Source organism: Piliocolobus tephrosceles, chromosome 5 (assembly GCF_002776525.5).
Source record: "Piliocolobus tephrosceles isolate RC106 chromosome 5, ASM277652v3, whole genome shotgun sequence".
NCBI lineage: Eukaryota > Metazoa > Chordata > Mammalia > Primates > Cercopithecidae > Piliocolobus > Piliocolobus tephrosceles.
The window spans coordinates 24625770-24650166 of NC_045438.1; the positions used below are offsets into that span (position 1 = coordinate 24625770).

The 24397-nt window shown below is 39.6% G+C and overlaps 1 protein-coding gene and 1 long non-coding RNA gene across 5 annotated transcripts in view; one reads left to right on the top strand and one right to left on the bottom strand.

The window, feature by feature from the left end:
• Positions 1-24397, top strand: part of NCOA7 (nuclear receptor coactivator 7) — a 149257-nt gene that overhangs the window by 6747 nt on the left and 118113 nt on the right. For 3 of the 4 annotated variants that reach the window (XM_023230601.2, XM_023230599.2, XM_023230602.3), the window contains exon 2: positions 18362-18475. In XM_023230601.2, coding sequence (XP_023086369.1) covers positions 18426-18475 — 50 coding nt within the window. In that variant the 5' untranslated portion in view covers positions 18362-18425. Of the gene's footprint in view, positions 1-10903; positions 11105-18361; positions 18476-24397 lie in introns of all 4 variants that reach the window. The other variant, XM_023230600.2, reaches the window with a different exon arrangement.
• Positions 620-22236, bottom strand: LOC111554899. Its single transcript, XR_002735362.1, has 3 exons — positions 22190-22236; positions 5081-5221; positions 620-923 (listed from the first exon to the last, which is right to left on the bottom strand). It is a non-coding gene; the product is annotated as an uncharacterized LOC111554899 (long non-coding RNA).

Genomic DNA, 24397 nt, shown 5'->3' on the forward strand with positions numbered 1-24397 from the left:
GAGTGGTCCAACCTAAGAAGTGACTCCTAAGTATGTGAATGAAATATTTTTAATTCCAACCCAAGTAATCAGAGATCTTAAGTGCTTGGTTTTTATTGCAAAGTGCCTGGCGTGGGGTAATTTGCTTTTGATAGCTGATTAACAGAGGATTTAGAGAGTAAGAGTTTAATAGTGTTTGTTCAGCACTGTTCATGTGGAATTTCTGACTAGTGGGTTGTTCTTATCACTAACCAGATATGCCTTGTAGAATAGAAATAATTTGTGAGATAAATTCGTAGGTCTGAGATCCCTTAAGAGCTTTCATGTTTCTTCTGTGATTGGGGCACTGTACAAACATTGAATTTATTGACTTGTTTCCCCAGGCATGCTGATATCATGAAGTGAGAGTGCTCTTAGTAGCAGTGCTAAATATTCTAGCCATTGGATAAGTGTCGCCCCTGTAGTATAGGATAAATCTCAATTTCAGGCTATTCATGGGTTTGCTGGGAAGGTCTGCTCAGTTCTGTGGTTGCAGGTGTTTATAGCTGAGCCCTCATCCCTAGTTTCCGGTGATTTCCCCCAGGGTTCTGTCTGTCTATAGTGTCCCACTGAAACAACTAGTTAGCAATACTCTTTGATGTTTTGAATCACAGGGCATTCCAAAGTAATTTCTATTTAATATGTCTTAACTCTTTGAAAACCTTTATAACAAGAAATAGGAATAAAATATTCACAAAACAGGAACTTAAGATGTCCAAGACATGAAAATAATACTGACTTCATGGCATCAAAGAAATGCAGATTATTAGATTTTAAAAGTCAGTTACAATGCTGGCAAGACTGAGGTTGTTTTTAGCTCATGAAGGGTAGAATGGTATACCTTCAATGGAGAGCAGTTTGCCTATGAACTCCCTTGGCACTCGTGATTCTCTTCTGAGTATATCCTAAGGAAACAATCAGACGTTAAGCTGAAGTTCCATGATGAGTCCATGATCTTTGAGAGGCCACTGATATAGTAGAAAGGTTAAAAGCAGGAATGCCAGAACCGGTTATGTGGCTTGGAATCCTGTTCCACCAGTTACCACTTCTGTGCAGTTAGGAAGTTAATTTCTCCACACTTTGAGTTTTCTCATCTGTCAAATGAAGATAATAATAGTATCTACTTCCTACATTGTACAGAGAATTAGGTAAATTAATTTATGTAAAGTACTTGGAACCCTGCCTGGCACAGAGTAAGCAACTGTGTAAGTATTAGTTATTATCAGGGGTGTTACTGTAAAAATTTGAGAAAAATTCAACAGTGGAGTCATTTTTTTAAGTGATAGTAAATACATATGAAAAGATATTTAGCCATTAAAATAATGATTTTGAGCAGTATTTAATTACATGGAAGATGTTTATAATAACTGAGTTAGACATAAAAAGTATATACAAAAAATTCTCATTTGATTTTAAGATGCATTTGCATAGAAAACAGGAAAGTGACAAACTATTACTTTTTTCTCACTAAGGGGATCATAAGAGATTTATGTTTTCCTTTTTCACATTTTTATTTGTTATCCATATGTGTTGTAATTATAATTATCGAACATTATTACAATTATGTATCATCCGATTTTTATATTTTTGACTTTTTAAAAGCAAATGCATATTCATTTTGACATATTTTACTTTCTCTTCCTCCTTTTAAAGCTACTAATATTTCACTTCCTCAAAATCTTCACCCACACATCATCTGCTTGGTATTTTCTTGTATTTAGCTCTCTTGCTTTATGTATAGATCAGCTCCAAGCCTGTTTCTTCAAGAATAAGCAGACCAAGTAAAATGACTTAAGAGATTTTAGTGGTGGTGACTTTCTCCTGGAAGTTTAATCCCAAGAACGTGGCTTAGATGATGATGTCTGTACATTTCATGCACTCAGCCTTCTCTTCTACTCTTCCCTGAATGAACTTGGCACTTTAGTGGGGTCAGAATCCTCAGTAATCCCACACATACAGGAGAATAATTCCTGCCTCCAAGCCTTTGCTGTCCTTGCTAGCTGGAATTTCCCTCCACATTTCTTCCTTTAAAATCAGTCTTCCGCACCAAGTTTATACTTAATTCCATGAATACTTTCCAACCCATCTATTGTATGCTGACTTCAGTTCTTTTGGCACTTAAGCATTTGTACCACAAATGAACTAAATATTGGCTTACTTTATTGCTTAGTTGTTCTTTTTTTTTTTTTTTTTTTTTTTTTTTGAGACAGACTCTCGCTCTGTTGCCCAGGCTGGAATGCAGTGGTGTTATCTCGGCTCACTGCAACCTCCACCTCCAGGGTTCAAGCAATTCTCCGTGTCAACCTTTGGAGTAGCTGGGACTATAGGCGTGCGCCACCATGCCAAGCTAATTTTTTTGCATTTTTAGTAGAGACAGGGTTTAACCATGTTGGTCAGGCTGGTCTCGAACTCCTGACCTCAAATGATCCGCCCTTCTCAGCTTCCCAAAGTGCTGGGATTACAGACATGAACCACTGCACTGGGCCAGTTCTTATAGTAAGCTTGTAGAAGTTGTGTTTTATATTACTCAATGTCCTTCTGTTTTCTAGCACAACGTTATCCACATGCGCGTAGAACACAGGAAAATCGGATGTTGTTGTGTTGATGACATTCTTAGAGATAAAGTATGAGTGTTCTGTTTCATCATCCCCTTTGCTCATCCTTCTGTTTTCCTTGTTTTCAAGATCAGAATGTTATATCATTTGGGTTCTCAGTCTTACAGATATTTGCCTGAAGACTTGATAATAGATTTTCGTTTCTAACATCTAAAACTTAAAGGGTTTAATTGCAGAGAGCACCACAGTTAGCAAACGCATTTATAATAGGGGGCTAGTAGTATAATATACAAATTAATCCTAGTTGCAAAGATAATCCTATCAACTTTAAAATATTGCTTGTTTGATCTAGACAATTTTATGAATCTGTCAGATAATTATTAAGTTTATAAATGTGTTAGAATTGTATAGGTCCATTTCCTGGAAAGGACCAGATCCCAGGGAATGTTGTCACATACCTGCTGTCATACTCTAGACTGGTGGTTTCTAAAGTGCAGTTCATGCATCACATGAAGGTACAGAAAGAAATTGTTAGAATGTCTTTATTTTCATGACTTCTATTTTAGTTATATGCCTTATCATTATTAGTACAGAAGACGTGTTTTTATAAGTAAAAGTAATTAGAGGCTTATGCTCAGATACTTTTATTGATGTGGAATAAAAAGTGGAGACCACTAATCTAAATGAAAGGCAAGACCTTACCGTTTCATAACCTGAGTCAGTTTCTGTTGCTTAGCCGTAACAAGTCAAAAATCAACTTATTAAACATAAATTCTGTGTCCAGCCTAAACAAAGAGTTGTGATGTGTGCATAATTCTGCATGGATGAACAGCATAAGACACATTCCTTGCCTTTAGAGAGTTTACAGTCTGATTGGAAGGAATATGGGCATAAGGAACAATAATTAGAAAATGACACAAGGGGCCAGGCATGGTGGCTCATGCCTGTAATTCCAGTACTTTGGGAGGCCAAGGCAGGTGATCACTTGAGATCAAGAGTTCAAGACCAGCCTGGCCAACATGATGAAACCCTGTCTCTACTAAAAATACAAAAATTAGGAAGGTGTGGGAGCACGTGCCTGTAATCCCAGCTACTGGGGAGTGTGAGGCAGTGAGGCAGGAGAATCGCTTGAACCTGTGAGGCGGAGGCTGCAGTGAGCTAAGATCGCACCCCTGCCCTCCAGCCTGGGTGACAGAGTGAGATGCCATCTCAAAAAAGAAATAACGTAAAGAAAATGACACAAGGTAGCATAAGTGTGCGCTGAGAAACTTGGCAGTATGAGTTTGTCTGTAAAATTGCTATAGAAAGTGTGATAGGAGTGGCATAGTACATGGTGATTCTGCATTCTCAGAATATTCCAAAGACTCTTATAGGATAAAATAATTCTTTGATTATCAGGTCAGTTCTTAGTCCACCTACCCAAATAAGCTGTGCTTGAACTGTCTCCTGGACCCAGATGTTAACTGGATGAACAAAAAGCTCATCGAATTAACATCTGGGCCCAGGAGGCAACTGGTAAATAATTTTTACCAATTTTCTTAATGGCATGCCTGCATTTCCTTTAAATTATAAGAGAACGTGGCAGAATGGACATGTTGAGAAAGTAATAAAATTTTTGGAGCAGTGATAGTGTATAAAAGTAATTTAAACAGTGATAGTGTATTAAAGTAATTTAAAATCAGCGTATTAGTTTCTTAGGGCAGCCATGACAATGTACCAGAAGCTGGGTGGCTTTAAACATGTATGTTCTCACTTTCTGGAAGCTAGATGTTCAAAATCAAGGTGTCAGCAGGGCCATGTTCCCCCTGAAACCAGTAGAAGAATCCTTCCTTTTCTCTTCCTAACTTCTGGTGGTTTGCTGGACCTTGGAGTTCCTTAGCTTGCAGCAGTATAGCTCCAAGTGTGGCCTGTGTCTACATGGCATTCTCTCTTTGTGTCTCTATCACTACATGGCCATCTTCTTATAAGGATTCCAGTCATATTGGATTAGGGCACCACACCACTCCAGTGTGATTTCATCTTAACTAACTGTATCTGTAGTGACCCTATTTCCAAATAAGATCACATTCGGGAGTACTGAGTATTATAACTTCAACATACCTTTTTTTTGGAATGCTGTAATTTAACCTATAACAGTAAGTAATATTAACCCTTATATATAAATATACCAAGACAATGCACAATTTCTTGTCAAATGATGCCTTCCCAGCTAAAACCCCATAGCCATGCAAAGTGGTTATGGGGTAAATGACAACTGGAAGAAAAGAAAGCCTCCTCTGCTATTTGTGTCAATTGTCTTGTGTCTGGGCTTTGGTATCTCAGGCCTTGGTAGAATTATTCATATAAACAATAATATGTACTATGTGGTTTTGATCTTTCTGGTAAAACTCCACAAAGTAATTTGTGGATCAGGATGGTTCTAAGGGTGTATTGGGTTTTTTGTTGTGATAATGTTACATAATTATCTCCAAACCGCAGTGGGTTATATCCACAAATATGTATTTCACCTTCATGGATTTGCAGGTTGACTGGGGTTTAGCTACTCCTGGCTGGGTTCTGCAAGCTGGCCTTGGCAAAGGCTAAGTCGGATGCCAAAGCTGAGGTACAGGTTTGGGTCTGTTCCACATGTCTTCATCCTGGAACCCAAGCTGAAGAGGGAAAAGCAGCTACCCGGAGCATACTCTGCTGGTGGGGAGCAGAAACTTGCCAGGTCTCTTAGTGCTTCAAGTCAGTATGAATATGACTATTAATCCTCACAGTCTATTGGTCAAAACAAGTCACATGAAAAATCAGATATGGTCATATACTCTGTATACTAGTGCAAAGCATCACAGAGCTGCACAGCAAAGGGTATGGATGTATAATTATCTAACAGCAAGGGAAGGAGTGCATAATTAGGAACAACAATCCAGTCTACCAGAAAGCCATTTTCTTCTGAATTCTACAAGTTTTATGACAAGCAACTCAATAAACCTTTAAAAAAAAGAACGTTTACCATAGACTTGATTTCTTAACCCAGGCTGCTAGAAATTTATAGTTGAATATTAAACACATAATTTTTTTTTTTTTTCAAGAAGAGGTCCCTGTGCTTCTCCATGCTGATTTAGTTTCACGCTGGGCATACTCCCTGCTGCTTAGACACTTTTTGTTATGTCTCGTTCCTGAACCCACGTTTGTGTATTTACCACAGTCCATATTTTGCTAACCACAATACTACATGCCTCTCTTCATTGTTACCAAGACATCTGAGGCAGAATCTGGCAGAAATGCTGTTGTCTTGAGTGTGCTCTTATAGATAACATTTTCATCGGGGATAAAACTGTTTCTGGTTTACAGATTTGATTGTTAATTGTGTGGCACTATTGAAATATAACCCTGAATTGTGGTTTTCGGGGATGTCCTACTTTTAACACTTTCCCTACCAGCACTGGCCCGTGTGACCCAGCCATTTTCTTACTTCCCTATTAGCACTTCCTCTGTGTGTCATACATTTTATTTGGCGTATCTTTTTCATGCCCCTGTTTTCTGATAATTTTATGTAAATCTTATCTCCCTTGTCAAAAATTGAAGTTTCTGTAGAGCACATTGGGTCCCTTTTATAGTCACAGGCTTCAGATAAATAGTACAGTTGTAGGCATAAAACAGGTTCTAAGTGCTTACTGAATTGAAGAAAATTGCTCATAAATACATTACAAGGCACTATTTAGGAGTAAGCATAAGTTGTTTATTGCCACTTACACTCTCCATGTAACTATGCTGAAAGCACATTAAAAAAAGAATGATAATTCAGTTATTTTATTTTGCATTTTTACAGGTATGAATGTATGCCAGTGTATTTTGAAAATGCATTCAATTGCAGATCTCATCCACAGAAGGCAAAGAAGTACATGGCCTTTTCTTTAGTGAAATGGCAGTTTAACTGGTAGATTGTCTCTCACTGATAAATTCTTAGAAAACACTCAAATTTAATTCTTGAAAAGGAGTGTTTGCTACTCATATACTGTATGTTTTTGGAAAGGCATTCCATTTATCTTTTAACGCCTTTCATCTATCCAATTTTGTTGGTTTTTATCAGTTAACTCTTAATTCAGATCCACGAAATAGCCCCCACCAAATAATAATAAGTAGTAATAGTAGTAATGGTAACTACTGCTCACATTTTTTTTTTCCTCTCTTGAAATTGATTGCATTGGGACCCAGTGTAAGACCAGGACACATGCATTGGTGATGGCATTTGCTGTGAGCACAGGACCCTGGCACAGTGATTCACATTGGCACATATTCTCTGCAAGGATTTGGGGAATGAGATTGAGTTCTGCACCAGTCTAGAGACTCCAGAAGTTTGCAGCTTATTTCCTTTGGACCGGAGCTAGAATATGTCTGCAAAAAAATCAAATGGGCCAGAGACTGTATGGTTTTAGAAATGAATCTGTCTGGTAGTACTAAAATGAATTCCAGAAGTAATTGAAAACAAACTTTTCTTCCCATGTCTCCTGTTTATTGATGCTACTTGGAGCCTAATGTCTTTAGATTTGTCTTAGAGATGATCTGAAGTGATCTTCGGTGCCGCAGCATAGTAGGGGGTGTCTCCAGAAAATCCACTGTGGGTGAGGCAGGCATCATATTTTGCACACCCTTGCGACAGGTAATCAAAAGCATGTCTCAGGTACCCAGTAGTGATTGATAGTGAGAAAGAGGATGTCTCTTATGACTAGGAGATGAGATCAGCAGATAGAGTCTTCTGTTTCATTACCTCCAGTAACTTTCTGTATGACAGTGCAGATTTGGCCCTTCTAATCTTTGTGTGCAGGTAGAAAACTTCAAAACTGACTTCTTATACCTTATGAGTATTAATGAGAGAATGCATTCAATATATTTAAAATATTTGGTAGAAATGTTATAGAACTATAATTTTTTAATTCTAAAAATGAGCTATAATTTTAGTACTTAGAAAAAAGCAGGCTTTCATAATTTAAGAGCAACAAAGAAATAAATGTTTTTTTAAAAAAAAGATCAAAATTCCAAATTCTGACTATCTGTATTTACCAATTCCATTTTCTGTGGGGAAATAGATTGGTTTCTTCTGTTCTCAAAACTTAAGGGGTAATTTAGTGAAGTAAGAGAATGTGGTTTCCAGTTAGCTCTTTAAAAACCTACTCAGTGCAATAAATAGTTGTTGAATGTACTGACATGTTTACTAAAGTGCATTTAGTATGAGTAGTAATGGCTAACCTCAATACAGGTCATTATTTATATCCTTGAAGACGGTTGGCCATAAAGCTGTATTCACCCTCTTATTCTTTTTTTTTTTTTTTTTTTTTTTTTTTTTGAGACGGAGTCTGGCTATCACCCAGGCTGGAATGCAGTGGCACGAAATCAGTTCATTGCAACCTCTGCTTCCCGGGTTCAAGCAATTCTCCTGCCTCAGCCTCCCAAGTAGCTGGGATTACAGGAATGCGCCATCACACTGGCCAATTTTTGTATTTTTAGTAGAGATGGGGTTTCACCAAGTTGGTCAGGGTGGCCTCGAACTCCTCACCTCAGGTGATCCACCCGCCCCTGCTTCCCAAAGTGCTGGGATTACAGACGTGAGCCACTGCGCCTGGCCCCTGTCTTGTTCTTTTGAACTGTGGCTAAATCCAGGAAGAACTAGGCATTGATGTGAAAATTATGTATAGTAATAGCCCACCTTTACAGGCCATTACTAGTGGTTCCTTCTTTGGGGTCAGACAGAGCTGATCATTCTGGCTGTAACTCTTATAGCTATTTGACCTTGAATAAATTCTTTAATTGTTCTAAAGTTCAGACTCTTTATCTGGAAAGAATTGAGATTAACCCCCTCATGCAGTCATAAAGATTAAACCAAGCAGTGTGTTTAACAGTATTGAACAAAAAATTTGGTGCATATGGTTAATGTTCAATAAATATTTAACTATTTCCTGTCATCTTTATATTTACTAGGTCTGCCTAGCTTGATAGTTTACTATTTGGGGCGGATTTGAATGTGGCTCTTCAGGTATATTGAAAATGGTATTTCATGAACACTTGGATATTTGGATGCGTGGAAATGTCAATGGATAGAATTTTCTGTTCCGTGGGGCACCAGATTCTAGTCATTGATTTTTTTACACATTGAGTCTGTGTAACAGCCCTTTTGCAGATAAAGAAACTGAAGGTTAGAGAAATTAGGTAACTTACCCAAGGCTACATACCTTGTAGGTGGTGGAATCTGGATTTTAACCAGGCCTATCTTATTTTAAAGGTACCCGTCGGCTGGGCACAGTGACTCACACCTGTAATCCCAGCACTTTGGGAGGCTGAGGTGGGCAGATCACCTGGGGTCAGTAGTTCGAGACCAGCCTGGCCAACATGGCAGACCCCATCTCTACTAAAAATACAAAAATTAGCTGGGCATGGTGGCAGCTGCCTGTAATCCCAGCTACTTGGGAGGCTGAGGCAGGAGCAGCACTTGCACCCAGGAGGCAGAGGTTGCAGTGAGCCAAGATCATGGCACTGCACTCCGGCCTGGATGACAGAGTGAGTCTCCATCTCAAAAAAAAAAAGGTACCCTCTGCCTTAATAGCATGGGTTAGGTGTTATTCAGATGAAGCACAGAGCATATGGAAAACAGAGAACTTCTCAGGTATATGAAGTTTATAAAATCTCGGCTTTAAAGGAATTTTTGAACTTAAAAACATTTAATTTAAAAACTAATTTAAAATACTAGTTTACTTGTGAGGCTTGATTTTCCTTTTGATAGTTATTCTCATTGGTTGTGGTTCCCTTTCCTGGGGCATTTTGGTTGGCATGGTTATGGGAAGGTCGCTACTGGCATTTAGCTGGGGGCAAGCAGAGGTGCCAAATGCCCTGTAATGAGTGAGGCAGTCCAGGAAAATGAAGAATTGACCCTTATACTTGGGAATTTCATATCTTCTTCTGTAGGAGCAATATGAATCTATAATATGTCTTCTAATGAACTGTGTCTGAGAATTTACATATTGAAATACCCGTGATCAAATACTTTCCTTTGGGGCATCATGATGATTTTATAAAATTAAATGTGTAAGTAGATTACATGATCTATGAATTTCATCTCAATATTACGAAGGGCGTAGAATAAAATGGTTTACATATTTATTTAGATGACGTGTTGAATTTGATAAGGCTGAGAACTGCGTCTCTACAGTAGTCATAGATAACAGTTGCTCAATATGTGCTCTGTCACTCCTGAAGATGAGGGAGCCATTCCATCTGCAGGCAGCTGTTTGCACCTACCTCTCAGACGTTCTTCCTTACACTGAGCCGTGGATCTCTCTCCCTCTGTATCTAATGTCTAATTCTAGGTTTACCTCTTTGGAGATCTGTCTATCAAGCCTAAATCCTTTATTGGATAAAGATCCTTCAGATGTTTAAAAACAGCTGTCATGTAATCCAAGTTTTCTCTCGTGACCAACTCCTTTGACTAATATTCTTAAAATCTAGTTTTATGCCATTTAACCATCCTGTTTGTTCTAGTTTCCCTGTAGTGTGAGATCCCTAGCTAAATGCAGTAATCCTGATGGAGTCTAATCCTCAAAAAGGGTGTGACAGACTATTATAATCTGTTTATTCTAGGTTGATAGCACTAGTGGGTTTTTTGGAGGTGGGTGGGGAGGAAGGTGCACAGTGGAATTACCCAACTGTAATTCCATATATGAACCTTACTGTCATCTAAAACCACAAATCATATTCACTTGTGCTAACACTAAACTGTACCGCTCTCATTTCTTAGTACCTCACCAGTAAAACCTGAGATTCATTGGGAGCAAATTTCCACCTCATAATAATTGACTCCTTTCTACAGACAGCCGAGGGCTTTTGAATCCTAATGCTGCTATCCAGGATGTTATTAAGTACCTACCTCTCCAAATGGCTGATAAGGGAGGCCTCTATGTTTTTGTTCAAGTTAGTGGGAAATATACTCATGAGGACAGGGCATAAGAAAAACTACTGTATTAAGCTATTAACGTTCCCTCTCCAGGTTCAGAATGGATTTCAGCTCCAGAGCAACTGAGGTTGGTCAGTCAGTCAACACATACCTCTTGGTACAGTGATTCAGTGATTTCCTTTATTCATCTAATCATATAAACATCCACCTACACACCCAGCCCACATTTCTCCATCTTATCCATAAGCAGACAAGAGAAATTTATCAAATGCCTCTTAAGTGCAGTTACATGTGTTTTCCTCATTTTCCTAATCCACTAGAATAGTAGCTATGTCAGGGAGGGAAATTAGGTCACTGTGATTTGACTAAGCCAGCATTCCCTGACTGTCCTCTCTTCTACCAGCCCTTGCACTCCAGCCATACCAGATCACTCAGGATTCCCCGAACACCACACATTCCTGCCAGAGGCTTGCACATCCTCATTCTGCCTGATGAGCCTGATCTCTTCTGCGTTCACCATCTGGGAAACTCCTGCACCTCCTTCCCAGCCCAGCACTGGCATCACCTGTGACGTTGCCGGGACACTCCTTCCCTTTGAGGCAGTGTAAGTTGCTCAATGCTCTGTGGTTCCTTGTGACCACTAGTATCAGAGCACTCACATCTCATTTTATCAGCTGATAAGTTACAGTTGCCTCTTCTTCCTGAGCTTCCTGGGTGATGAATGCTGTCTTCCTCTTTATGTCTGCAGCAGAATACTTGGTCCATGGTAGATGTTTCCAAAAGCAGCCCACTTGTCCTGCCGAATCGTTGGCTTTCTGGGATCATTCTAGATCTCAGAGTCCACTGCTCCCTTCTCTATTTTCTTACGAAACTGCCTTAAATGATCATTTCTAAAATTTTCTTGGGAATCTATGTGATGATATGCTTCAGTGTATAGTTTGCACAATTACCCTTTCTAAATTAAAATGCATTTGCCTGTTTTCAGGCTTCTGGCATTTTCTACATCTTCTACAGTTCCTCACCCGACCAGTGACTTTTTAGAAATCTCATTTGCATGTTCTTTTCTAAGAGAGAACTTGTAAAATGATCTATCTAGCCCAGAGATGGGTCTTCATTTAGAGTATGTAGGAGATTTGATGGCATCTCTTGACTTATCTTAGGTAAAAGAGCACTGAAACTCACATTTGTTTAATTTTTCTCAGGTCAAATTTGAGCACCCTACGCAGAGAATAATGGAATAGGAGTTGATAAGTTCTCCATTCATTTTTGCCATCCAAAGATGTCAAACCCTTTCCCAAATAGCAGATCCGGAGCCCATCCTTGATCATCACCTTGCTTCATCACCAGGAATAACTTTTTAGTTATTTGTTGCCATTCATTTTTAGGTTTGTTGTTGTTGTTGCATTGTTTTTGTAACAAGCATTTATTTATTTGGGGGGTATTATCTGATTGCTCCCCTTTTAAGTTTTTTTTTTTTTTTGAGACAAAGTCTTTCTCTGACACCCAGGCTGGAGTACGGTGGCACAGTCATGGCTCACTGCAACCTCCGCCCCTCAGGTTCAAGCAATCCTTGTGCCTCAGCTACCTACATAGCTGGGCCTACAGGCATGTGCCACCACACCTGGCTACTTTTTGTGTTTTTAGTAGAGATGGAGTTTTGCCATGTTGGTTAGGCTAGTCTCGAACTCCCGACCTCAAGCCATCCACCTGCCTTGGCCTCCCAAAGTGCTGGGACTATAGGCATGAACCACTGCGTCTAGATACCCTTGTAAGTTTGCGGCACACGTTTATATCTGGTTCTGTGTCCTTCCCAGGTTTCTCTAAAGTTATAGGGAGTGTTCAAATTTCTGACCTTGTTTAACATTGAAATTTGAATATTCTTGCTTTGTTTAGATGACAGTGTGGCTTTGAGAGATGGAACACCTGTTATATTTTGGTACAAATATAACTATTTTCTAGGAGGAAATGCCTGCATAGAAAGGTCCATTTTGGTCTGTTCCTTACGTGACCAAACACAGTGTGACCATTGTGTACTCCTGTCATCATTTCATTTGTATATTAAGAAACATGTTGGCCGGGCGCGGTGGCTCAAGCCTGTAATCCCAGCACTTTGGGAGGCCAAGACCGGCGGATCACGAGGTCAGGAGATCGAGACCATCCTGGCTAACACCGTGAAACCCCGTCTCTACTAAAAAATACAAAACACTAGCTGGGCGAGGTGGCGGGCGCCTGTAGTCCCAGCTACTCGGGAGGCTGAGGCAGGAGAATGGCGTAAACCCGGGAGGCGGAGCTTGCAGTGAGCTGAGATCCGGCCACTGCACTCCAGCCTGGGCGACAGAGCGAGACTCCGTCTCAAAAAAAAAGAAACATGTTGCTGGGAAAACAGCTGATGGGCCTCATGGATATACTGCTGTTTTTCTAGCCCTGACTTCTTATACTTGAATATTCAAGGAACTGCAGTATGTTGGAGGTGAATCCAAAAAGTCATGCTTTGCTGTGTGGGTCCACAGCTTTGTGACCCACAGCTGAGAGACTGAGAGGTACTAATTAATTTCCTTAACTCAACAGCACTAGCTGTGCTGCGGCAGCGATTTAAATCCAGTCTGGTATACACTCCAGTGTCTTTCAATAACCTTTGGAGCCAGAAAGCATTTGGAGATGAGCTAGAAAAAGTAGTCCAGAGTCGACAACATCGCATGCTGCAGCTCAGAATTTACAAGTTAAGACACATGTACCTAGCCACTGGGACGGGGAGATCATTGAGGACCTCCAGCTGTGTAACCCACAGCTGTGTGGGTCAGTTTGATGTAGTTAAGGGGTCTCTGCTGGTTCTGTTATTTTAAATGGTGCCATGTGTACAAACAAGGAACACTTTGCTGATGATTCAAAAAATACTTTGTCTTCATCACAGCTCTTTTGAAGTAAGGATTTTTATGTGCTATTTTTATATGAATAATGAACTGGATTTAAGTTTAAATTGACTATCCTGATTTAAGATTGCAAAAAAAAAATATTTAGATGGAAGATTCATCTTGTGCTTTCTCATGAAATTCTTTTTGGTCTGCAATACACGGTAAATGCAGGAGACTCTTAGAAGTCAGCAATTAGATGAGTCTAGAGTGTATTGATGTGAAGGAAAGTCAACATTAAATGAACAAAGGGCTTTTAAGAAGCCCATTATGACCACTTATAATGGAAAATGTAGTTCCCATTAGAGATTGATTTAAGGAGCCCTGGTTTGTCACTGAAGCATGAAGGCTGCAGTGTGGTGTTCTGTGCAAATCATTTTTATAGCATTCTCTATTGAGCTCCTTCTGGCTAATCTGTTGGTGTGTCTAAACCTGTAAGAACTGCATCTATCTTGTTTAAGGAATATAAAAATTTCCGGAAACTTAAACCAAAGATTAGAGTATTTTTCATTTATCTCATAGGATATTGAAAAATTTTTAAAACGCCTTACTGGTTGTAATCAGACACAGCAGCACCAGATGTCAACTCTTGGATCATTTAATCTTTTTGTCTTGTGCATATTTTCATAAATATTTTTCTACTTGAACCAAATATCAGTTTCTGCCTCAGCTTAAAGTATAAAATTTTCCAGTTAGATTGCTGTAACTTCATTTTTATTCATGACTGGAAATTTAATAGAGATCATTACTTTTTTGACTTGTAGGAGATGAACTTTAAAATAAACCACCTGACCCAGGGCAGGGCAGAGAGCCTAGGATTCTGATCCTTCCTGGAGTCTGAGGGAGGCTGGCATGAGACTCCATCCTCTATCCCTAAGTAATACTTAATTTGGGAGGAATTTTTGGATTTGTATTGGTCTGCCATGTAATTGACCTTATCCCCAGTTCTGGATTAATTTGACTCCTTGAGTAGCTTTTATATGGATTTTCTGCCTACTTATGTGCCAGTTATTTAGAGAAGTATAGTAAAAGTGAAACATGGTGGTTCTGACTCGAAGGAATTTATGGTTGGGGCGAGGAGACCAAGTGAAATGCTGTTGTCACACCATATATGATTAAGTGCCTTGCAGTAAGTGATAGGTGATATATGAAGTAAGCTCTTTAGGGGAGAGAAGGGCACACAAGTGGTCAGGAAAGCCTTTGAAGTAGAATTGGGCCTTGTCAGAAGGAGGAGCCTGGCAAGGTTGCCTCATGCCTGAGGAAAGAGTGAGGATAAAGGTGCAGAGTTGGGGAGGAGCCCAGGGGGTTCAAACCACAGTGTGAAACTGAGCTCGTGAGAGTTAGACACTCAAACGCCTTCTTTCCTTTTTCTTGTTTCCCCTTGCACTTGAATTCGTGAATGAGTACTAACTACCCCAACTCATGGTAGCATGACTTCCACTCCCAGTACATCACTAATGCAGTCCTGTTAGAGGTCCTCAATGACCTCCCTGTCCCAGTGGCTAGGAACATGTGACTTAACTTGAGAATTCTATGCTGCAGCATTGGATGTTGTTGACTCTGGACTACTTTTTCTAGCTCATCCCAAATGCTTTCTGGCTCCAAAGGTTATCGAAAGACACTGGAGTGTATACCAGACTGGATTTAAATCACTGCCGCACCACAGCTAGTGCTGTTGAATTAAGGAAATTAATTAGTACCTCTCAGCCTCAGTTTAATGGAATTGAGGACATCTAAATCGTAGTATGGTTGAAGGATAAAAAGATAACATAGGGATAATATGTTGAAATAAATGGCTCTTCATAGGCAGGCATCAAGATTAGTTCCCTTTCTGTACCTGGTAGCCACTCTTTCCTGCCTGAGTGTGCCTATCCCCTTTCACTTCTATCCCTTTGCTCTGGCATTCCCACTTTCTGGAATGCCCTATCTCTCTTTTTTACCCATTGAAATCCTAACCACTCTGAAAGGTTTATCACCTCAAACAGAAGTGAACTTCCCATCTTTTGGATTCTTAATATTATTCACTGGACAGCCCCAAGTTACTACCCTACAGTTTAGTTATCTGCACAATCATATTTTCGTGACTGGATGAAAAACTCTTTGAGGGCGAAGTCCAAGTCAGGGATATGAAGATAAACTAGTAAGAGCTGAGACTGTGTACTCCCTTGTTTCTGTACAGGGCTGCGTGAATAGTTGTCAGGCTTCCAAGGTGATCTCATCATCATATTGTTTTTTCTCCTTTTCTTCCTAACTACAAGCATATGCTGATTATTTCTAATTTCTTTCCTCTAGTCTTTACTGCCCTTTTGTGCTTTCGATGTAATCAAACGTCTGGTGAATGTCCCCAGCTCCACTATTCCATAGCCGTCTCAAAGGCACCATGTCCACAACCGATCTCTTACCTCCTTCTGCTGCCCTGTCCTACATGCAGTGTGCCCTCTTCATGTATATTGCACCAGATCTTTGGTGTCGTAGCCTACACAGTTCCTGAAGCAGAAACTTGGAGGGCATCCTTCATTCCTTACTTTCCTTGTTATCCACACTGCATGAGTCACCAAATCTCAACTCATCATCCTCCCAGGTATTTCTTGAGTCCATCACTCCTCTTTCTATGTCAACTACTGCTGCCTAAGTTTGGGTGCTCCTCCCTCAATTAGTTTGACTGTAATTTCTTTTTAGTGAATCTACTTCACCCTGTCCTTAAATCCTCTCAAGTCCATCCTCTGCCTCTGCTGTCTGATGCTACACTCCATCGTGGAAAACCCTCTGGTAGCGTCCTTTCATATACATCGCAGATGAGAAAATCGGTTTTATCTCGTGGACCAGCTCTGATCGATTTGGTAATGGCTCTGCAAATGCTGCCGCTGAGTTCAGCATGAGCAATTGGTGGCATCTGACAAGGTACATTGAAGGGGGTGGGCCGCACATAGCCTAACTAGGATTAAGTCCAAGCTCCTTAGAGTGGCATACTAGGCTTTCTGTGACCCAGATCCCGCCCATGTCTTCATCCTCAGCTCACTTTACCCTGGAACAGCAGGGAGCCATTTTGCCTTCTTGCTTTTATTCAGACGAAACCTGCTTGCTCGTACCCTTTACCTAGGAAATGCATTTTTTTTGTTGTTTTTTTTAGACGGAGTTTTGCTCTTTTTGCCCAGGCTGGAGTGTGATGGAGTGGTCTCGGCTCACTGCAAACTCCGCCTCCCAGGTTCAAACAATTCTCCTGCCTCAGTCTCCCAAGTGCTGGGATTATAGGCGCCCGCCACCACGCCCAGCTAATTTTTGTATTTTTAGTAGAGACGGGGTTTCACTATGTTGGCCAGGCTGGTCATGAACTCCTGACCTCAGGTGATCCACCCACCTCGGCCTCCCAAAGTGCCGGGATTGCAGGCGTGAGCCCCTGCGCCTGGCCGGAAATCCATTCTTAACCCACAACCTTAGTGTGTGCTCAGGGTACCTGGGGTGGGCCTTGCATAGGGTTAAGTGTTATTTAATTTTTTTTTAATTGGCAAATAGAAATTATATATATTATATTTTTTCAATGATATTTTGAAAATATACATTAGAAAATGGCTAAATTGAGCTAATTAAGTATTTTTCCTGAGGCCTCTTTTTCAGTACATATAACATTCTCTTGAAATCTTAAGTGTCTCTCTGGAAAGACAATATATACTGTTAGAGCAAATATCATGGCTTTATCTTTGACCTCTGGTACTTATCATACTCCCTTTCATGTAGTATGTATTGTGGATTAATTTGTTTATTGAATTGAATTAGTAAATAATTTTGATTGTGAATACACTTTGCTTTATTTATTTATATTTACTAATTTTTTTTTTTTTTTTTTTTTTTTGAGACAGAGTCTCCCTTTGTCACCCAGGCTGCAGTGCAGTTATGCCATCTCGGCTCATTGCAACCTTGGCCTCCTCAGTTCAAGTGATTCTCGTGCCTCAGCCTCCCAAGTAGCTGGGATTACAGGCGTGCACCACCATGCCTGGCTAATTTTTGGTATTTATAGTAGAGAAGTGGTTTCACCTTGTTAGTCAGGCTGATCTCAAACTACCAATCTCAAGTGTTCTGCCTGCCTCGGCCTCCCAAAGTGCTGGGATTACAGGTGTGAGCCACGGCTCAGCCTGCTTTTTTAAAATTTAAATTTGATTGGTGAACTTCAGGGTGAAAGGACAAATTTTAGGAATGTTAGTGCTCTGCAGAAATTTAGACTGGTGAATCAGGCAGTAAGTAGACATTGGAAATTTTTGAGCAGGGGAGTAGCGTGATGAAAGTGGTATTTAAGGAAGCTTGATCTGGAGACAACCTTTTGTGTTATAGGCTTAAGCCACTGCTGGCAAGCGTGGGTGAGGGTCGCGGGGGGGGGAGAAGAGGGAGAGGCAAGGGTTTAAAGCCATGCTGAGGAACAGCTTCCTGTGTCTTTGTACTTTCATTTCCACATTTGCTCAAGTGGGATGTACTTGCTGGCATGTTTCCGAAAATAAAATAGAGTGCTGAAGTTATTTTTATTTTTTAAAAAAGAACATTCTTGTAAAACACCTAAGTGAGCCATTTTACATAATTATCTGAGACATATTCATTATTAATTGCTTGGGAAGGGTGATTATGAGTTCAATTTTTTTTTTAAATAATTAGCATCTACATAGTTAGGCTACAATCTTCCAAAGTCAGTGAAGGTTTTTATTTTGGCATGTTTTAAAATATATGAGGGAAATACTTCAGTTTGGTTTTCCATCAGGTTTGGCTTTATAGTTTAACATCTCCATTCTGATTGTAGTTTCTCCCATTTAACATTTGCATTTCATATTTGACTCATGTGACAGTCTTTCCTGGTTAAAGTTTATTTTTCATTTGTTTTGGTCCATGTAGTTCTACTCCATTTTATTCTTCACATTGGCCAGTGTAAACTTTTAAGTTTACGGTTGCTTTGTTATTTTTTCTTACAGGGTTATGACTCACTATTAAAAAGAGGGACTTTTTCCAAATACTTTGCACTTTTGATTGTGTATTATGGATACCAAGGAAGAGAAGAAGGAACGGAAACAAAGTTATTTTGCTCGGTAAGCATTCATTTTACAAAATTGTTACCAGTACTTTAAAGAAATATTTGAGCGAACTTTGTCCTCAAGTATTACTTTGCATTTTGTGTTTTGTGCTTGTTCATAAATAGAGCAGGTAACCAGGAGAAGTAAACTATACTTTGCTTCATCCATTTTATTCATATTAGAGGATTGTAACATTTGGTTCTTCTCTTTCTAGCTTTGACACTCCTCTCAGGCCAGTGTTGCTCAGCAAATCCAGCTGTCATGCTCTGACCTGCAAATTGCTCCGAATCCCATGTTTAGCAACCTACCTTGAATTTTAAATCCTAAGTGCTTCACTCCTACTGTTCTGTAGCTTAATTGGTTGGACTATAACTGAAAATCTCTGACACATTTAAAGCTTATCACCTTGTGGGGAGTCTATTACTAAAAAATACTTTTGTAGGTAGGTGAAATGGGTGAAATTATGTTTTTGAATCAGAGTCTTTTTTTTTTTTTTTTTTTTTGAGACGGAGCCTTGCTCTGTCGCCCGAGCTGGAGTGCAGTGGCTGGATCTCAGCTCACTGCAAGCTCCGCCTCCCTGGTTCACGCCATTCTCCTGCCTCAGCCTCCGGAGTAGCTGGGACTACAGGTGCCCGCCACCTCGCCCGGCTAGTTTTTTGTATTTTTTAGTAGAGACGGGGTTTCACCGGGTTAGCCAGGATGGTCTCGATCTCCTGACCTCGTGATCCGCCCATCTCGGCCTCCCAAAGTGCTGGGATTACAGGCTTGAGCCACCGCGCCCGGCGAATCAGAGTCATTTTTAAGGCTGGAACTTGTCCAACATAAATAAATTTGTTGATATCTGAATAGAAGTAATTTAGTATATGATTGGTTACCATTTACAGATTTAAATGTCTATGTGGCAGTCACTCACTAATCATAAAAAAATGAATTATATGCTAAACATTTGTCAAACATTTTGATAAGCCAGAATGTTTTCAGACTCAGAGAACATAGGCTTAAAAACATTATGTTTCTCCTAAATTGAAATGCGTGTTAAGAACTGAATTTAGCCTCATTCCATCCCCAGTCCTCAGGCTGTGCTCATTAGAGATGCATTTACTGTTTTCTAAACTGAGCCTTGGAGCCAAAACCAAAGTTTACTGTTGATGTTTTTATATAGTAATTAAGCTAGATTTTAGGTTGATGATGGGAAAAGGAAGGAAACAATGTAAGGACCTACTATGTACTGAGTGCTTTACTTATTATTTTAATTGTCTTCAAAATAAATCTATGCCATCAGTTAATTTATCTCCATTTTACCAGTGATGCAACTAAGACTCGGAATATATTTTGTCCATTTCATGCAGCGTAAGAGTCAGTATTAAACATAAGGCCATCTCCAAAAGGCATGCTCCAGTTAGGAATAGTAAATCATGAATAAGGTTTTGGGGAAGCACAAGTTAAACTACGAATTGTAGTAAAATATTTTCTGCTGTTAGGACTACAGAGAGTAACCAGATTAGGGAGGGAAGACATCAGGCGTCTAATGGATGAAACACCAGAAAGATAGGATATTTAGAATAAATAAGATCTCCAAAGTTTTTATTTTGAGATAATTTTAGATTCATATGTAGTTAGTCGTAAGGAATAATAGATACCCCTATTATTTATCCATAGTAAAATATCACAGCTAGGAAATTCACATTGATACAATCCACTAGCCTTATTCAGAGCGTTCATTGTATGTGTGTTTGTATGTATTTAGTTCCATGCAGTTATATCACATATGTAGATTTCTGTGGTCACCATCGGTCAAGATACACAACAGTTGCATTAAAAGGATGCCACATGCTACCTTTTTGTATCCCTACTCACTCCTTCCATCTACCTGCCTCCTCTGACAACCACTATAATTTGTCATTTCAAGAATACTACGCAAATAGAATCATGTAGTATGTAACCTTTGGCATTTAGCTTTTTCTTCCCTTCAGCGTTACTCCCTTGACATCCCTCAAAGCTGTTGCATGTATTGATAGTTTGTTCCTTTTTATTACACGGTAGCATTCTATAGTATTTTTTTAGTCATTTTTAGTCATTTACCCATTGAAGGGCATTTAGGTTGTTTCCAGTTTGGGCTATTTATGAACAAAGATGTTAGGTGCTACAATCATTTATGTACAGGTTTTTGTATGAGCATGAGTTTTCATTTCCCTGAGATAACTGTCCAAGAGTGCAATTGCTGGGTCAAAGGATAAGTGTATTTTTAGTTTTATAAGAAACTGCAATACTCTTTTCTGGAATGGTTGTAACATTTGACATTCCCATCAGCAAAGTCTGAGTAAACCAGTTTCTCTGCATTGTCATTTGGTGGTGTCAATATTTTTTATTTTAGCTATTCTGATAAGTATGTAGTGATACCTCATTATGGTTTTAATTTGTATTTCCTTAATGGTTAGTGAGGTTTAACAGTTTCATGTGCTTATTATGGGCCATATGTATATGTTCTTTAGTGGAATCTCATATCTTTTGCCCATTTTCTAATTGAATTGTTTAGGTTTTTACTGTTGAATTGTACACATTCTAGTCTTTTGTTGGATATGTGGTTTGCAAATAATTTTCTCCCAGTCTGCAGTTTGTCTTTTCATCCAGTTAACAGAGTTGCAGAGCAGAAGTTTTTAATTTTGATGTGATTCGATTTATCAGTTTCTCCTTCTATGAATTGTGCTTTTGGTCTGAATTCTAAGATCTCTTTGCCTAGCTCTGTGTTCTGAAGATTCTCTCCTGTTTTTCTTTTCTGAAAATTTTATAGCATTATGTTTTATATTGAAGTCTGTGATCCATTTTGAATTTATTTTTGGATAAGATATGAGTTTAGGTAAAGATGGTGGTCATCCTTCTCCTCCCTCTCCTCCCCCTCTCCCTTCCTTGCCTCCTCCCTTTCTTCCTGCTCCTCTTCCTGCTCTTCTTCCTCTCTTCTTCCTCGTCCCCTTTCCTGCTTCTCCCCCTTCCTTCTTTCTCCCACCTCCTCCTTCCTCCTCCTCCTTACTTTCTTCTTCTTCTTTCTTTTCTTTCTTCTTCACGTGCCCTACATAGTGGTTTGAAGAGCTGTAGTGCCTTCTCAGTCTGAATCCAAAGTGATTGCAGTAGTAAAGGTCACTGCCGGTTCGTGAACAACCTGCTCAATGTTAACCTCTTCTTGTTCCTAAAATGTAGAGTCAGGGGAGCCCCTGAAGCTGCGAATACAAACCAAAACTGTTCTGGAAGAGCAGCACAGTTTTTTCAACTCAGAAATGTAAAATTGTCTTGCTTATCATGACCTCTTCTGAAAAGTATTCTAACAATGAAACAAAAAACATATCCTAAAATGCTGAAATATGATCTTGGAAGCATAGGGACAGTGGCACAAGGACGAAATCAGTGGTGCTCTTAAGACAGTAAGACAACATGATTTGTAACTAGGAAATGAGAGATAGAGAGAGAGAGGAGAACGGAGAGAAGAGGGGGTGGGAGCAGGGAGAGACAGACAGACACAGAGAGAGAAACACTGACTGACAAACCCGTAGTTTAGCTCTTACAACGCAGTGGAAGCCAGAAATGGTCAAGCTATGAAAAGCAAAAGGCAAACCAAAGAGAAAAGAACCCCCTTCAGCCTATAATCAGAAAAGAGCCATCCAAAGTTATACATCTTTTCAAATGCCTTCTGACTTAACTGTGGAATTATCAAGTGGAATTAGCAACAGAACTTACTTGAAAGCCAGTTTCTGACAATATAGAGCAGAGTTCTCTGGAGCAGCATACTTAAGAGCAGTCCAAGTAAGATCTCTGGAGAGAAGGATAAAATGTCAGTCCAAGGGTGAGGCCAAATTGATGCAATCTCAGTTTTCTCTAAACTAAATTATACCACCTTACATAAATCTCAACTAGTGTTCCGAGGAAGTCAAAAGGAAGATTTACCCTGATGTTGTGCCTCCTGCCACAATTACGTATCTGAAACCCTAAAAACTGCTTTTTAGACTGTTTCCCCCTTCCACATTGCCTTTTTCCTCCTGAGTAGTTAAATAGCCAATGTTTTCTTTGTGTGCTATCTTATCATGTGGTTTCATAATCCTTGCATGACTGTGTTTGGTAAATAGTCCTTTGTCAAACCTGTTTTGTTGACGTTTTGCTCTTTAAGTTTAACATCAAAGTAAAGTTTAAAATACCCTATTTTAATAGTTTTTGATCGAAATTAGTGATTTGAGGGTCACCCAGTCTTTCTTATAATTTATCTTGAAATATGCCTGTGTAACTCTTAAGTAGAGGAGTGGATTTAATACTACTATTAGATAGAGTAATTCTGGATAAGACCTGATGAAGTTTTTGGATTTTCTGATCCTGGTCCACCTGGTTTTCAGGTGCTTCAGGACAGTTTTATACCAGTTGTAAAATCTAGATTGAATGATTTGTGAAACTTTTTCACAAATAGTTTTGCAAATAATTTATATATGTACAATTAGTATATGTCTATATTAATTTCTTGATCCCTGACAGATCTGGAAAACCAAATGAAAAACTGAATTACTAAAGCAAATTATGCGTTCTGTGTACTATTTGTACTGTCTGCAATTTATACTACCCTCTGGGGTGACTGTCATGTGTCATTTGTTACACACTTGCTGACTCTTCCTTCCCCTTGTAATTAGAATGCAACATTTTCTTTAGTATTGCCACACAGGGCTCTCTTCTTACACACTTGCTTGACATTATTTGGCTTTTGTGATTTCCGAGTAGGTCCTTGTATGCTATTGGTTGAAGGTTCTTTGAAAGCATTTTTTCAGGATCAAGGGTTAATTGAAGATATCTGAAATACATCTGTAGTTGAACCAAATGGTGTTTTGTGGGAGGTTTACTTTTCCCCTCTGATAAGGTGTGAGAGAGCCTGGGAGTAAACAGTGAGTAATATAAACACAGACACAGACCAGGTGTTCATGTAGGTCACCTCCCCTATTCCCTGGTTGTCATGAAAAGCAGAACTGCTGCTCCCACCTCCGCTTTCCTCTTAACCCAGCCTTTCAGAGCAGCAGTAGGAGCCAGCACCACCTCTGTCATCATTCTCAGTGACAATGGATGCAAAGTGTAGAACATTTCTTAGGTCCCATCTCCAGCCTCTGCCCTGGCAATTCTTCACCCTTGAACCTCTGACCCAGAAGCAGAACACCTAGTGTTTGCAATTCACTCCAGTGTATAACCTCTGGCAAGTTTTCTAAGCTTCCTTTACCTTACATTTCTTCAGTTGTTAAATGTGGCTAAAAATAACCAACTAACAAGATGGTTTTGAAGAAGGAGACATCCCAACCAGCCAGAACTGTACAGAAGCTTAAATGGAACCCAGCAAAGAGGGCCAGAGCTGAACAGCTGGTCCCCTTATTCTCTTTTCCATGGCAGAGGAGATTTGAGCCCACTGTATAGCTTTCTCTATTGTGTGCATAGTACACTTTGTAGCTTTTGCGTTCAAGTAAGGAATGAAACCAAGATGGCTGTGGAAATTGAGGGTAATATATGAACTGTACCTGGCACAGTGAGTACTCACACATTCCTTTAATAACAAATCATTCCTGATCACCTAATTTTCATCTTGACATCCCACTTTCAGCCCATGAGCTGCTGCTATTGTTCAGATCAGGGAAGAAGGAAAAATTGTGACAATCCAAATTGGAATCATAGGATTTCCCAAAGATAATTTGCTATAAGCACAATTGGTTAGGCTCTGGGATATAATGAAGTAGAGTTATATAGTCAAAGGGCCTTGAGAAATCTAACAGCCTTTTATTTAACAGTTGGACCCTAAGCCTGTGAAGGTGAAAGGTCCCTGATAGGCTGGCTCTATCCCAGGGTACTTTTAGATATATTAATTGGTAATCAGAGCCTCACCACTTGGGTGGCTTGACAAACCGTCATGTCTCAGGTTGGTGTGCC